This window comes from Acanthopagrus latus, chromosome 6, assembly GCF_904848185.1.
Source record: "Acanthopagrus latus isolate v.2019 chromosome 6, fAcaLat1.1, whole genome shotgun sequence".
NCBI classification, from domain to species: Eukaryota; Metazoa; Chordata; class Actinopteri; order Spariformes; family Sparidae; genus Acanthopagrus; species Acanthopagrus latus.
In genome coordinates this window covers 24,981,690-24,997,463 of record NC_051044.1, presented here as the reverse complement: position 1 = coordinate 24,997,463, position 15,774 = coordinate 24,981,690, and the positions used below count along the sequence as shown (strand labels likewise).

General features: G+C 45.3%; 1 protein-coding gene across 4 annotated transcripts; it reads left to right on the top strand.

Moving 5' to 3' along the window:
- The first annotated feature begins 1,675 nt into the window (after nt 1-1,675).
- Nucleotides 1,676-15,223, top strand: gata2a (GATA binding protein 2a). Of its 4 annotated transcripts, none has more exons than XM_037102485.1 (6): nt 1,676-1,965; nt 6,401-6,832; nt 7,540-8,106; nt 10,668-10,825; nt 13,196-13,321; nt 14,010-15,223. In XM_037102485.1, the coding sequence occupies exons 2-6, from the start codon at nt 6,604-6,606 to the stop codon at nt 14,307-14,309; spliced, it is 1,380 nt and encodes a 459-aa protein (XP_036958380.1). In that variant the 5' UTR covers nt 1,676-1,965; nt 6,401-6,603; the 3' UTR covers nt 14,310-15,223. The 4 variants fall into 4 exon arrangements, with proteins under 4 accessions (XP_036958380.1, XP_036958381.1, XP_036958379.1 ...); XM_037102486.1 differs by lacking the exon at nt 1,676-1,965 and adding an exon at nt 6,044-6,158 and having other exon boundaries at nt 10,680-10,825; XM_037102484.1 differs by lacking the exon at nt 1,676-1,965 and adding an exon at nt 6,044-6,158.
- Nucleotides 15,224-15,774: the final 551 nt, after the last annotated feature.

Here is a 15,774-nt window from a genome sequence, read left to right as displayed (position 1 = left end):
CCTAACAGTGCCTAAAATAAAAATGTTGATGTATTTTTTTTAAAATTGCATTCACTTATTAGACCCTATGCTTTCAACAAGAATGGAAGCAGTAGCAAATTGTTGTCAGACGGACCACAAAAACCCCACTGTCATAACGCTCAGCTTATTACTTTATTCTTCTTATAATTCTAACCAGCAACTGATTTAAAAACTCGAATGTATCGTGTTTGCATAGTCAAGCTATTTTAAGATTACAGCAACAGTATAGAATGCCCTAAATGTTGTTTGTAAAAATGAACCTCTTACAAATCGGCCAGATAATAAAAAGAAAAACTAGTAACGTTTCTTTGAAATAAAATATAATATAATAAAATGAAATGAAATAAAATAAATAATACAATTCTTTCACCGTTCAGACCTTCACAACACCCTGGACTTCTTTTCACCCCCCCAAAAAAATCTTCTCATTGTTTGCTTCATGAGTCAGAATTTCTTGAGAGACCATGAAGCACTTACAAGTCGTTCGTTACACTGAGCACTGAACAAACTTGTGTTTCCGTGGACCGTCCATTATGTGCCAAACATTGTGAGCTCTCACATCTTTGTTCTGCTGATCTCGAACACTGAAACAAACGTTATTAATTCAGTCGGTGCTGGACTTCACGATCCCTTTTTCTTTTCTTTCTCTTCTTTTTGTGTGCGTGTGCACTCTGGGGAGCACGAGCCCCCCGAGTTGCAGAGGTCCTCGCGCCCCTTGCACCTGCCCGGCTGCGGCGCCGCGCACGAGCCCCGGTCGCGTGCAGGAGATTTCAGGGGCTTTGCATGTTTTACAAAGTTGTTGTTACTGTGTGGGACATAAAGGCCACAAAGAGACGAGGGAGGGGACCCTGTTTCTCTGCTTTAACACGTTTAACACAGGGGGCGGGGGGAGGAGCGGGGAGGGGGAGTCATGAAGCACAATCTCCTTAAGTCAATTAGGACCCTGGCTGTCAGTCTCACACAACATTTTCAGTAGCAACAAAACTGAGAAAGAAAACACACACACACACACACACACACACACACACACACACCCACACACACACACACACACACACACACTGGGTGACAAACGTAAAAATGTGATAAACAAGATGTGGCTTCGATATCATGTATCATATTTAACTGACTAAACTGGACTTTTTTTCCCATGTTGTAAAACGACAAAAGTTGGTCGTTTGCAAACACAATGACTGTGCGTGTATTATCTTGTACCTGGGGCAACAGGAGTCCAAGCAGGGACACCCACTGGCCCTTGGAAGACCCCAGGGAGTCCTCACCCAAACGCAGTTCTTTGGTTTCTTTATCATTTTACATAGAGAAGTGAAAGACGTGCATCAAAATGCTCCAGTATCAAAACTATTGAACTTGTATATCTGCACTATTCTGCATCCCTTGATGGCAAACACTCCTATCGGGAAGGTTTGGCAGCTCAGTGTAGAGCTGGGTGCTACAGCCATGAAATGCTGACATCCTCTCCTATGTAAGGGCCGCGTTATTGATCACCTCTTGGGAACAGGTATTGCTGCCAGTTTCTGTCCATTTAACCGGGACCCGGAAGACACAGGGCTGCTGGCTGACGTGCCGTTACGTTGCTGTGTTGCTGCAGCCTCTCAGACGAGCCGCTCAAGTTTTTTTTTTTTTTTTTCTCATATTCAGAGAGGTTTGGATACAGCCAGCGAGAGAGGAGACACGGAACACGCTGAGCGCGCACACACACCGCTCTCTGCCGGCGGATGAGACACTGAGCACCGCTTGTTCCTTCCGTGTCGTCTCGGCAGCATCTTTAAAAAGCAGCTTCAGGTCCAGTCCGGACATCTTTACCCCTCATAGGTCGGTGTTTTCGCGCCGTTAGACTCGGGAGAAGCGCCGGGTGGAGGTGCGCGGTGAACCCGATGCAGCCACTTTCTCTTGTTTGACGAAAGCGCAGCCACTCTGTAGCAGGTAAGTGAATTACATGATGTTTTTACACTGTCTCCCATTTTTAAATATGCTTTGTATTTTTTTTTTTTAAAATCAAAAATAAAACGCAACAAAATAAAGATAGCATAGGTTGGAATAATAGTTTATAATTATGCTCATCGGACGTTATTAACATTAATGAACGGGGGTAAAGGTTATTTATCTGCAACATGTCTTGATCTAAATCGTTCGTGTCTATTAACGAATAAGATTTGTTGTTTTTCTTCATAATTTCTATTTCTGTTTACCTTCATATTCAGCCTTAGTTCGTCACGGTAGCTTATTATTAACTGTATAAACTCCATGACATCTGACAAGCGGCACAAAGGCGAATCAAACGTGTAAAACACACCAGTATTCAGTCTTATACACTGTCAAGCTGCAGCATTAGATCTCTTTCTTATATTCACACTCCTCTTTAGACCTCTGTTATTATTATTTTTTATTAACGAGCAAACAATTTTAAAAAATAGGAAAATAAAAAAACTCAATTTAAGCAGATAGCAGTAATATTATTGCGCATAGGAAAAGTACAATATTTCATAAAATTCGAAACATTCACGCGTTCACATAAATACTCTGTTGTAATGTAGTCCAGCTCAGTGCTGCCGTGGGCAAGGTGTTCCTATTCCTGGGAAGAAGGGGGGGAAAAAATTCCCCGATCGCGAAATGGATTAGTGTATCATCAGCGTGATATTAGTGACGACAAAAGTATTCAATTGTCACGCTATAAAAATGCATAATGACTCGAGCGCAAGTCTTTCATCAGCAGAGAGAGCAATCACATGGGCACAATGGTGGAGCAGAGACAGGGGCGGGCCGGGGTCTCCACAGGCATGCAGGAGCTGGAGTGGATACATGGCACCTTTTACACCAGCCTCTCTCTCTCTCTCTCTCTCTCTCTCTCTCTCTCTCTCTCTCTCTCTCTCTCTCTCTTACCTGCATGCACTGTTGTCTGCTGGATGCTGTAATGGGGTGTTTGTGCATGATTCAAATAACATAAAACGAGTGTGTGTAGCTTTGTGTGTGTGTGTTTAAACTGCACATAGATTGATTAAAGGACTGGGAGTAAGAAAGAAACCTGTGTGTTTATTTAATGAATGAGTGACTGAATGAATGGACAGATTTTGACACTGCTGGCACTTTTTTTTTGTAATTCAAACTATATTAGTAATTTTGTATATTTTTTTCAATCAGGCTTTTCTTTTATAGCTGAGAGGTTTTGCCTATAGACCCCAGAATCATCTGTGAGTGTGCGGTCGGTAGTGTTTGGTCCTGCCCCATCCTCAAACGTTATTATTCTGAGCTCAAACTGCATACACGGGGGAGCGGGTGCTGCTCTCCTCGCAGCATCCAGGCCCCTCTCGCAGCAGTTTTATGGTCTTGTGTCTGGGTGCTTGTGTCTATAAAGCCCCCCAGTGCCCTGGCTCGATCTAATTAGCCGTGAGTAAAGGGGACAATAATGCTTCAGCTGGTTTGTGTCATTCTCCTCTCTCTGGCTCTGCTTATCTTCACAAGCCCCACTGTGGCTCTTCACACTCCCCCCCCCCACCCCCACCCCTCCAAAAAAAAAAAAAAAAAAAAAAGAACACACACACACACACACACACACACACACACACACACACACACACACACACACACACACACTCGCACAGCCACAAACCTCCACTCTGGATAATGATGGATGACCGTGCCCAATGGGAACAAACAGGTAGATAAAGCCAATCCCATTTAATAACAGCGTGGATCGGAATGATAATCTTGTTGTTCATTAGCCGCTGTGGCTGCACGGCGATACAGTTGTTGCTCACAGTTCTCACCCGGCACAGGAGGTGTTGGGAGAGGGATAGTGTTCTCCGGGCTGGGATAGCATCCCTGCGTGGTGAAACAATACTGCCGTGTCCTTGAGAAAGACAAGAAGGAAAGCAACGGCAGCACCCCTCCCTCCTTCCCCACCACCTCACTCTCCACCAACCCTCCGTCACCCTCTTCCATCTTTTGTTCCAGCACAGATACAAATGGGATTAATGAAGGTATAAATTACAGAGGGCTAAATCCTGCTGAGTAATCCATTTGGCAAACACGCAAACAACAATGGACATGCTGCAGCAGCTAGCCTGGGCCTGACCCTCTCTCCAAGGCCCAGTGGTGAGCACAGCCAGTAAGCACATGCAAAGGCTGACCACTGCAGGCTATGGAGACATGATGGGCTAAAAAAAAAAAGTCCTTTCATTAGAAAAGCATCACTGGTCATCATTCATGCTCAAGACAGAGGCAGTCGTTGTCGTTTCACAGTCAAGCAGCGTTTATTCTAAAGCCGGAAATGGCTTCTTTTTAAAAAAATCAAACATAAAAATAGTGTGTGGTTGATGATCAGTTCACTGTGCATGACAGTGCAATGTTCATTAAAAGGACAACTAGCATGTTAAAGGTGAGCACTGTCTCACTCCACCTGAGCTCCCTGTCCTCGCAGGAATCTCAGTAATTCTCCTCTGCTACAACACACGCACTAATTTGTTGATTTTAGGAGTTGACAAGCTCAAAGGGCTGAGCTCATCAACCCGCCGCCGCTGGCAACATGCCACTGATTTAATGACTGATGACTGACACACACACACACACACACACACACACTTGCCCAGCAGGTATAATATCAGATCAGAGCACGCTTGTCGCCCTAATGACCTGCACGGTGGAGGATGCCGTGTCATCGGAGTTATGAGGGCACTTCTTTTTACCTGCACACAATTCGCCCAGGTAGCACAAGTCTCACGTGAGACACCCTGCAACCCCCGCGATTGTATGACGTCAGGAGCAGGCGTCAGCGAGGCGGCCAGTTTAGGCTCCGAGCGACCTACCAATTATTCCCTGTCAATCACAAACACACACACACACACACACACACACACACACACACACACACACGCACACTCAAATGCGTGGATTTGAGCGCACGCGGTAATCTTTTTACGCACGCACTGCTTCTAATTCTGCAATTAGATTTGAAAAGAACTGAACAGAATAGAAAATAATATGATTGGATTAGAAATTCTTAACTTTTATTTTGCCCTGAACACTATGCAACCAAATTAGCCTTTTTTCCCCTTAACCCACACTGGCAGATAATTACCTGCGAATTTTAGTCAATCAATAATATTATTGATAACAATAATAGAAAAACAAAACAAAAAAACATGCCTTTGTTTAGGTTTTTATATTTGTATTGTGTGTGTGTGTGTGTGTGTTTTGTTTTTTGTTTTTAAATGAGGGCGTTTGGAGACACTTTGATGATCACCAACTGGTTTTTCTCAGGTGAGGCCTTGCGCCCATCCCTGGTGCCGCCATGGAGAAAGAGGCGCCATTAGTATGCAAACTGTGTTTGATTGCCCTGTCCCCGAGACAAAACCACTGTTTTCACAAGAGGAATGCCCTGCCAGTAATTAAAGACAATTAGGCGCTCCCAACAATGGGGCCAATTTCGGGGTCATAAATCGACTCCTCCTCTGTTGGTTTTAGAGGTGCTGAAAACGCTGTTTATTTACATAACAGCAGTATGCGAAAAACAACACCTACAATTATTGCTGGTGATGACGAAGCTCCACCAGACACTCTAATTGTTAAAGACAAGTTCAAAAGGTTTGAAAATGTTTCTCTGATCATTTCTATATTTGTTTTGAAATATTCCTGCAGATGAGTTCATGCAGGCGAAAGCGACGTACAACAGCTTCTCTTTCCACAGTCATTATAATAGTAAGCCGCGCATTGTGCAGAGTGAATTTCCCTTCATGTTAGATGTCTGTCTTTAGGCTTATAACTGCCGCTAAAAAAGCAGATTATCAGGGCCCGATTGCTCATTCAGTGTGAGCTTCATGAGAGAGAAAGACCCCCGAGAAATTACCCCGCTGATTGATAAGTCTTTTAGTTTTTCGGTGCAGAGAAAATGGAAATTGAAAGAGGGAGAGCAGGGATGCAGCGAGCCAATTGCGGCAGGGGCTGGCTGCGATTGGCCCAGAGCGAGGCCCCGCCCCACGTGGCTTGATATGGGAATTTACTGGCGCCAGCCGCATCAGTCTGCGCCACATCTCATTAATGAGCCTAAGCACTGCATGGATCAGGAGGTTTACACATCACACCGAGCTGTTTGTACCGTCAGCTGATCGAAATTGCAACAGGTATCAGGATGAGACATTTGGTGTTTTTTATGTTTACTTTACGCGGAGGAGGGACGCGGCGCTTCAACACTGAATCAGCTGTGCACTACTTTGTTTTCGAGCTTTAGTCATTAGGCGCGCACAGTTTATCATACCATGTTTACTGTGACGATTCGATAAGATACAGAGGATGCGCCTGCTGTAAGAGGGGGTGAGCGGTCACGTTGTTCATGAACTAACATTTTGTTTTCGTCTCATTGCAGGTAAAACTGAGGAGAAACGGGAGACCGGCTTATTCAAGGATTCTATTTCTGAAGTAAATAAACAGGCAAGACTTTCACGGATCAGGAACTATATTGTAAGGAGGATTTAACTCCCTCTACCTCGGAGGTAAACATAGCCCTAAAAGTAGCCCGACAGACAGAGACGTCTTCAGAGGGAGAGCAGAGACGATCACAGCCCAGCCATGGAGGTCGCAGCGGCCGATCAGTCTCGATGGATGGCGCACCATCACGCGGTGCTGAACGGCCAGCACCCGGACTCTCACCACCACAGTCTGAGCCACAACTACATGGAGCCCATGGCGCCTTTACTGCCCCAGGACGAGGTTGACATGTTTCTGAACCACTTGGACTCTCAAGGGAACCCTTACTACACCAACTCCCGTGCAAGGGTCACGTACAGCCAAGCACACGGTAAGATGCGCTCCAGTGTGATGAGATCTGAGTTTGGAAAAGTTGGCGTTTTATTAAGGCATTTCTGGATTTATATAGGGTCAAAGTGATCAGACAGAGCGTGCATTGTGAGTGTATATATGTGTGTGTTGCCTGTGTGTGTGGAATATGAGCTTGATAATTCTTGCAATGTGCAGTGAAGTTCGTCTTGACTTTTTCTAGGACGTTTGAGCGACATAAAAGGAATTTCTAGCAAATGACAGCGAGAGGAAAGGGAAGTATGTCATTTAACCCCTCAGTGTTGGGGCAGGGGTTGCTGGAGAGAGAGAGAGAGGGGAGAGAGAGAGAGAGAGAGGCACTTCCCGGATATAAAATAAAAACCGCAAATTTACTAATAACAATCTTTAGTCCGAGAGCTGCAGCCGATGAAAAGATACTGGGCCCACGATAAGCTTCTTTCAGTGTGTTTCCAGCGCTCAACGGGCCTTTTAGAGGCTCTGTCTTAATTAGACAAGAAGCTGCTGTTCATTCATGGACAACATTATTGGATAATTGAGAACAAAATCTACGAGTTTAAATTAACTTCTATCAAATCTACATCTGGAGCTAAATGTCGGACTCGAGTAATTCTGAGTATTTCACAGGTAAGGGCTTCATGTTTTGTCGCAGGCTGCTGTGTCAAGAAAAAAAGTGTAAATATATCAATCGCGTTGTTTTTTGGGTTCCAGCTCGTCTCACTGGGAACCAGGTCTGCCGACCACACCTCATCCACAGCCCCGGCATTCCCTGGCTGGACCCGGGGAAAGCAGCCCTGTCCGCGGCCCACCACCACAACGCATGGGCGGTCAGCCACTTCAGCAAACCCAGCCTGCACACCACCGGCTCCGGCTACCCCTGCAGCAGCAGCACCGGCACGGCCCCGGTGTCGTCGCTCACTCCGGCGTCCCACTCCAGCCCGCACCTCTACAGCTTCCCCCCTACCCCTCCGAAAGACGTGTCCCCGGACCCCGGCCCCACCTCTCCCACCTCGACCAGAATGGACGAGAAGGAGTCGATCAAGTACCAAGTGTCGCTGGCGGACGGGATGAAAATGGAGAGCTGCAGTCCGCTGCGCAGCGGCCTGGCCTCGATGAACGGCCAGGGCCCGGCCACGCACCACCCCATCCCGACCTACCCGGCCTACTCCCTGCCGCCTCACGAGTACGGCGGCAGTCTCTTCCACCCCGGCAGCCTGCTCGGCGGGTCCTCCTCCAGCTTTACACCCAAATGCAAAAGCAAAGCCAGGTCGAGCTCAGGTGAGTCCCACGCGTGTTTCTCCCTCCTATTGCAGGTGACACTGACAAGGCATAATTTAAAAAAAAAACTTATGGTTTATTTAGCGTTACACACTATAGTTACCTCGTTATATCATCAGTGGATAAATGTTTAATGTAGCAATATTATCATAACCTGCTATTGTCATATATTTCGTTCTAAGGGCACTTTATAACCAACTTAAACGGGGGAAAAAAAATTACGCATCAAGTGTTTGATTTAGTTTTTATTAATTTTCAGCGCCAGCTCGGTCTGGCACTGACCTAGTTCTTGAAGTGGAACCTGTTGCTCTGCTGGGTCACTCTCAAAAAGCCTGATCACTGCCACTCAGGAGCTGACAGCTCTTATCTTTGTCCCATCGCTCTCCTCGCCACTTCTCCTCCACTCAAACGGGCTCCAACTTTAAATGAAACTCATCACACTAATCGGGGTCAACTATTTACTAAACGCGGAGCCAGGGGCCATTATGCGTGCGATTAATGGACACTTCAAATAATGGAAAGTGGGATTAAACCTAACTGGACATTATCAATAATTCATATGTGTTTATTTTGTTGCTGATCCGGGGGGAAATTAAACGCGATTTTTAGTTTTAAGTATTAAAAGCGCCATTTTACCATAACATGACATCGACTCATTCAGACAGTCACCTGACTTCTTCTTCGTGCCATTGGCTTGTTTTCTTTTGAACGTGGCCTTTATTGCTCTTAAAAAACGAAGGAGTCACGACGCCCTGGCTCCTGCCATATCCTGTATACCTCCAAGTGAACAAATCACGACCTCCACCCCTCCCTCAGCTCTCCCCAGCACTAACAAAGCACAGGCGACAGAGCCCTGCTGTTTGTGTTTTTAAGCATGGCCTTGGCCCGCTGCACTGACACGGACTGGAGGCACAGGGTAGATCTGCCTCTGTGTGCAGATGGAAGTCTGCTCCATGAAACCATTAAGCTGTACGCATCATCTCAAAGTTTGGAGAAAAAAAAAACAAAAACACATAATTGGTCGGACTCAAAATTGTTTATAATAAAAGGCAGTCTATTAATTGAATGTCTGGACAAGCAGCTGATTCAATAGTCTGCATGTACTGGGAGTGATATTCAGACTTTATGTCTGACATTAATGTGCAGACATTTGAAAAACAACCCAGTCTGGTAATGGCTCTGTAATTTCCCTGCATTGTTCCAGCTGTTGGACTTTGAATTAATGGACAAAAAAAAAATGACAACAGAAAAACTTTGTGGGCTGTTAACTAGTTTGCTCAAAATGTAGTCGTGTAATTATCTATATTGTTATCATTGCCTGTGTGCTTTTTTTCTTTTTTTTTTTTTTTTTTAAAATACACCTGGGGAGCGCTCAGTGGCTGATAATCTGACTGAATGTGAGCTGCTGTTGTAGCAGAGAAATGTTATACTGTGACATTTAAAAGAAGCTGCCCAGACTGGGCCTGAATCAGTAACACAAACATATCAGCTCCGGCATTAAAAAGCCTCTTATCTATCAAAGTTGGTGTCCAGTGCCAGTAATGGTGATTGATTGTTGTACTAAATGCCACAATGACATTTCAGCTGTCAGCACATATACCTTACAGTAGTGTGGCTTCCTGCTGAACCAGCCTCAAACCAGACCTCCTCCTCCTCTCTAACATACCTTTCACATCAAGCTTCCCATTTCTTCTCATTTCAACACTGAACATTGCATAAGACGGAATGCACAAGTCATTGTTGGTGAATATTCAACGCATTAATGAACTCGCTTTAATGTGGTCGCTGCGTTGCGAAACGCTTAAGAGGAAGAGAAGGGAGGTACAAAAAAAAATGCGGCGAGGTGCATTTCAAAAGGAACATAGCTTTTTGCTCAGGTCAGATTGCATTGTGGAGCGAGGGTGGGACTGTGGGTGTCGCTGGCATTATAACAGGAATAATGAGATGATGCTCTAGGGAGAGAGGGATACTTGAATTAAGTGAATCGGTCGGTTTAGCAACAGGCTGTTTGAAGTCAGTCAAACCTGAAAGGGCGAAGAGAGGTGTGGGAATAAGTTAAAAAGCAGGTTTTTTTTTTTTTTTTTTTGCATAGAAGAGCTCAAGGAAGTCGATTTCAGACTCAGTCACTCTCTAAGGGTAATGTGATCAAAATAATGCTAGTCTGATTACTGTGTTATTAATTGACGCCAACTGGCACGCAAGCCCGTCATTAAAGGCTTGCAGCCCTGTTCGGCACATTTAATACCAACACCACACACTTTTGTTTCCTCTCATGGGTGCCCACTGAGTCGATGAATAATGTAGTTCTAATTTGATGGTGTGTCTCAGTCTTCTTGTTGGACACCTCTGGACATGTTCTGGCTGTCTCAGGCCTCCCCACTCTGGATCGGTTTACATAGAGGTGTCTGTGTCCATGACAGCCGCACACACACCTGCACCCTGATATGAAGACAGATTTTGACTTCATATTACATACTGAGCTGGGCAGCTGCTATGTGTTGCATCTGAAAGGAGTGTGAATTTTTTAATTATATAAATTTCCTTCTCCTCTCCTCCTCTTGAACTCTATGCAGAGGGCCGTGAATGTGTAAACTGCGGTGCCACCTCCACCCCTCTGTGGCGGCGGGATGGTACCGGCCACTACCTGTGCAACGCCTGCGGACTGTACCACAAGATGAACGGCCAGAACCGACCGCTTATCAAGCCCAAACGCAGACTGGTGAGTCCCGCTTCTTACCGCACGGCAAAGGCTCTGAGAGAAGGCACCCAAATATGCACAAAGCACAGGCCGGCAGCACAATTCCAGGAAAGTTATATTTTCCCTATGATCTTCCTGGAATTGTTTGTCCCTCTCACCCCCTGATGATCCGCCTTCATGGCCTGTTACAAAACTGCTACTATTGCCATTGTTCCTGCTATCATTATTGCTGGTACTTCTGATACTGTTACTGATACCAATGCCCATGCTGCTTTAGTTAACACCATGCTTGAGTAAATGAAAAGCAGCGTGGACATGTAGCCTGACATTCTTGTGTTGGATGGAGCACTGCTGCAGAGCTGCACAGACACTTCTGACATTAACCCTTCTGAGGCTGGACACATTTATCTGTGTCATGATTTCACTCCTGCATAAATAACACTATCTATCTATCTATCTATCTATCTATCTATCTATCTATCTATCTATCTATCTATCTATCTATCTGTATTTAGCTTGACATTTTACTATTGTTGCAGAAATATTTTTTAAATTTTGTGTGTGGCGGGTTAATTTGTAAACAAACAAACAAACAAATCAGGGCACTTTGTTGTCTACAAATTCAGAAATTGTCTATGTAAATTAAAACAATTTTCTCTGTAAATGGTTAATTAAAAATAGGAATAGAAATAAGCATTATAAGACAGTGACTGTCAGGAATAAATAACAACACAAGGCACACAACTACAATTAATAATTATAATAAAGTTTAAAAAATAGTGGCTAGATTGGGATTCATTTAACAGTTGCTTTGACACTGAACATTAAATTAGTTTTTTGGTAGTGTAGTGCTGCCTAGTATAACCCTTCCCTTTAATAAAAACGGGTCTGTGCCATCTCATTTACCCAGGCTAATTAGGACTGCGCAGGCTGTATCCCGGGTCTAATGGTCTTCATTAACATTAGCTGGTAGTTTGGCTTGCAAATAAATTGTCCGCTATCAGAAGATCTTCGAGACATTTTTGGAAAGGCCGTTCTCGTCTCAACACTGACGCCTCTTCATGATGTATCTTCGGGTGATATTTTTTCGGGTCGCTCCTTGAACACCTCCACGTCGTCGCTCCTGGCGAAAGGTCCCATTACATTTTCCACCGGGGTCGGCCCATGTGGCTGCAGCTTTTGCATTTTCAGCTCAAGTGTTTTTCAGACTTGTGTTCAAAGGGGCATCCAGTTGTTTCCTATCCGGATATCTGCCCGGCCCAGATAAGGAAGTCAGGCTCCCGGCTGTTTCCGCCTTCAACCAGCGCGCTGCATTCTCTATGGCCAGACTGACATATACTGTAAAGAGATTATCACAACACTGGAGGAGCCGCTTATGTGTGAAGAGACAGAGCGTGAGGGGCGGGGATTGGAAAATAAATGGATTTATGTTCTTCTCTTGTTTGTCATTCTGTGCTCCAGCCTCAACGCGCAGTGACTTTTTTTATTTTAAAAAGATAGATTTTAGATTTTTTTTTTTTATTTCGCGAATGAACTAACTAACTAACTAACTAAATAAATACACACACACACACACACACACACACACACACACACACACACACACACAATATATATATATATATATATGACGAGAGTTACTGCGGCTCTCCGGGTCACCAGCAACGAGTGCACCTGAAATTAATTAAAAAGAAAAACCTGGATGCTGCCTGCAAAGCTCAGGGCCGCGGGGTTCTCGCATGTAAAGCTAATGTTTCTTATTATGTGTGAAGAATTGATCCGCAATGGACGCAGGAGCGCATTGCCAGGCAGGACACTGGGTCTTACATGACTTTGTAGTCCACTTTCCCTGGATCAGGATAAACAGAGGGTTTACAAAAGTCCTGCTTTATAACCTGTTAATACCAGTGTACTTGTTTTTTAATTCATTAAATATGATAATTACCGGAAGGCGTGCACAGCATCAGGCATTCGCCATAAAAATAAATAAATAAAAAAAAATCCCCGTGTCTTATTGCGCAAATTAGAAAATGTGATCATGGTTGTAGCGGTCTGCTTACGTGCAATTGATTTAATAGAGGAGTTAAGTGTATTTTCCAGTCCTAGTGTCGCTCCTTTTGATGCCTCGCTGCACATGGTGCTGCGGTCAAAGTAGAAAGCTCACGAAATTCCACGTACCGCCGTATCCATTTAAAGACAACTCTCATGTTTTGAAATCGCACATTCAGAACATGCGCATGTTACAGTTGCTCCGATGGCGCAAATGTTTCACGATCAGCCCTTGCAGGTGATGTTTATCGTGTTTGGGTGCAGCACGGTGTCCGCGCTGACCTCTCTCCACGCCGCGTGAATGGGTCATTATTCACCGTGTATTTTCTCTGCTTCCTTCAGTCCGCAGCTAGACGCGCAGGCACCTGCTGTGCAAACTGCCAGACCACCACCACCACCCTGTGGAGGCGCAACGGGAACGGGGACCCGGTGTGTAACGCCTGCGGCCTGTACTTTAAACTGCACAATGTAAGTATCCCGTGAAGAAGAAAGAAAGAAGAAAAAAAACAAGACAAAAAACAAGTCAAGTGCGTTTGTTTTGGGGGAGGGAGGGGAGGAGGGAGGGGTGTGCTGGTCGTTAACTGGTCAAGTGGGCGGACAGCTCCTATCGATTTAGAAGCGGAGAAACTGTGAGAGTGTGGAGGCAAAGCCTGCTCACCCGGTCGGGCAGAACCCACCGGTCGTCTTTTTTTATTAATCCATCGTTGTTTCAATGGGGGGCGTTACTCCCCGGAGAGGCTGCAGGGTGGGACTGTCATTCAGTGTAACGGCGTCGGTTACACTGATGAGGATTTGTCTGAGGCTGCTCTTTTCAGCTCCAGCCAGCCTTCCTCCCCATGTATTCATATTGACCAGGGCGGTTCTGTTGGGCTTTAAATTAAACAAAAGATGAAAAACGCCCCTGACTCCCTTATAATGGAGCTATATATGCAAAACAGCTGCTCATTATTTATTGCATATATTTCACACTGGTGTAACTCATAATATCAAGCCGGGGCGCATGTAAATCCTAACTGGTGATGCAACTTGTGACACATTTGAAATTATAAGCTGGTAAACAAGCTGGAACTAACATCAGACCATTAAAATGTGCTGTTCACACTGTCAGTGAAGCTTTTGTGTGGTGTGCCTTGAGCTAATGTTCTGCTCTCCACAGGTCAACAGACCCCTGACCATGAAGAAAGAAGGCATCCAGACACGCAACCGCAAGATGTCCAGTAAGTCCAAGAGGAACAAACGAGGAGGGGACGGCTTCGATGAGCTATCTAAGTGCATGCAGGACAAAGCCTCTCCCTTCGGCGGAGCGTCCAGCCTCACCAGCCACATGGCCCACATGGGTCACCTGCCCCCCTTCAGCCACTCCGGACACATGCTGCCCACTCCCACGCCCATTCACCCTTCATTCGGTCACCCCCACCACTCCAATCGCTCGCCGGTGTGGGCAGAGCCTCACTGAGAGGCCCCGTCGCACCCAGAGCTCCTCCGCCTGTAGGAGCCACCACGTTGCCATTAACACTAAATGGCCCTCCACATCGCGTCGACGAGGTGAGCAGACTTGTTGCATCATGTACAGTGGATGGAGGGGGAGACTTTCAGTTGGACTTAATGACTGAAGGTCGCATCATGCCTGACCTCACTGATGGGATGCTGCAGAGCAGGACTTTAGTGGACTCTGAAGAGCTAATGTGACAAGGGGGTTTGTGAGTCCCTGTGTGACTGAGGCTCGCAGGAATGGAGTGAGCGGAGACGCCTGTCGTTCTTTTTGCTTATTTTTACTAAGTCACTTTGGTACCCACCTCTCCTTGACCCTGTAACAGGAGACTCACGAGAGGTCTTAAAAAGAACCGCTGTTTTCACCTCACGACCATCTCATTATATACTGAGATACGTGCACCCCGTCCATCCCCGGGCTTTCGTCCACAACTGCTGTGGACAGACAGACAAAAGTGCTGGAAGTCTTAAGACTGGCTCACAGCTACAGTACCCGTACCAGAACCAGAGAACCAGTCAGACTACAGTACCCACAAGCCAGTGCTCTCCTCACATGCTGGATTGTACACCACTGCAACGCTCACCTGTTTTTAATAATGGACTTTTATGGAAAAAAGACACAGTAAATAGAGTGTTTATAAATGCTTAATTGCTATTATTGTTGTTATATTTGATGTTATAATTATTGCTACGATAATTTATTTTCACTCTTTAAGCTTTCGTCAAAGACACATGGAAACTGTTATGATTTGAATTTCATGGTTATTACGTAAAGAAAAACACTGACCTATCTTAGATGAAAAGTCCCTGAGCTGTATGTTTTTATCATTTTTCCATCTCACAAAAAGTAAAGGAAATAAAGTTTAATACTAAAATAAAACCTGTCACTGCCTCGTGAGTTTGGTCTGTCTCTCTTTATCAACCCTGCAGACACGCACACACACACACACACACACACACACACACACACACACACACACACTGGACTGAACTCTCCTTGTAATGAAGAGTGCTTGATTATTAACATCATAAGTGATATCAGATGCATCAAGGGAAGCTCTGTGATCCCTTGAGCATGGTAATGCTTTGGTCAGGCTCCGCCTCTATCTGTGATGGCGCGTTGTTAAGAGAAGGCCTCTTTGTGGAGCTGAGGCCCCAGGCTGGACCATTGTACCCAGACAGCAGGCTCCAGCGAAGGGCTTGGGAGTCACACACAGTCATACATATACTCGTACCCACATGCTCACACACACTTGGGGGAAAAAAAAACAACGAAACACAAACCCTAATTCACACCCTTATTTAACCAAGAAACTCTTTTTCAAGCTCTCTAAACAGGCACATTTGTGATGATTTGGTGTCTGGCAAACACTGAGTCATGAGTGCAGTTCATGCGAGAGCCTCTCTTGCTTCCCTGTGTCTGTCGGAGC

What these genes read in the sequence shown, in the direction of transcription:
- gata2a (XM_037102485.1), top strand. Translation starts at nt 6,604, where the DNA reads ATGGAGGTCGCAGCGGCCGATCAGTCTCGATGGATGGCGCACCATCAC. An exon ending in CACGTACAGCCAAGCACACG is followed by an intron (nt 6,833 to 7,539) that starts GTAAGATGCGCT and finishes TTTGGGTTCCAG; the next exon opens with CTCGTCTCACTGGGAACCAG. An exon ending in CAAAGCCAGGTCGAGCTCAG is followed by an intron (nt 8,107 to 10,667) that starts GTGAGTCCCACG and finishes CTCCTCCTCTTG; the next exon opens with AACTCTATGCAGAGGGCCGT.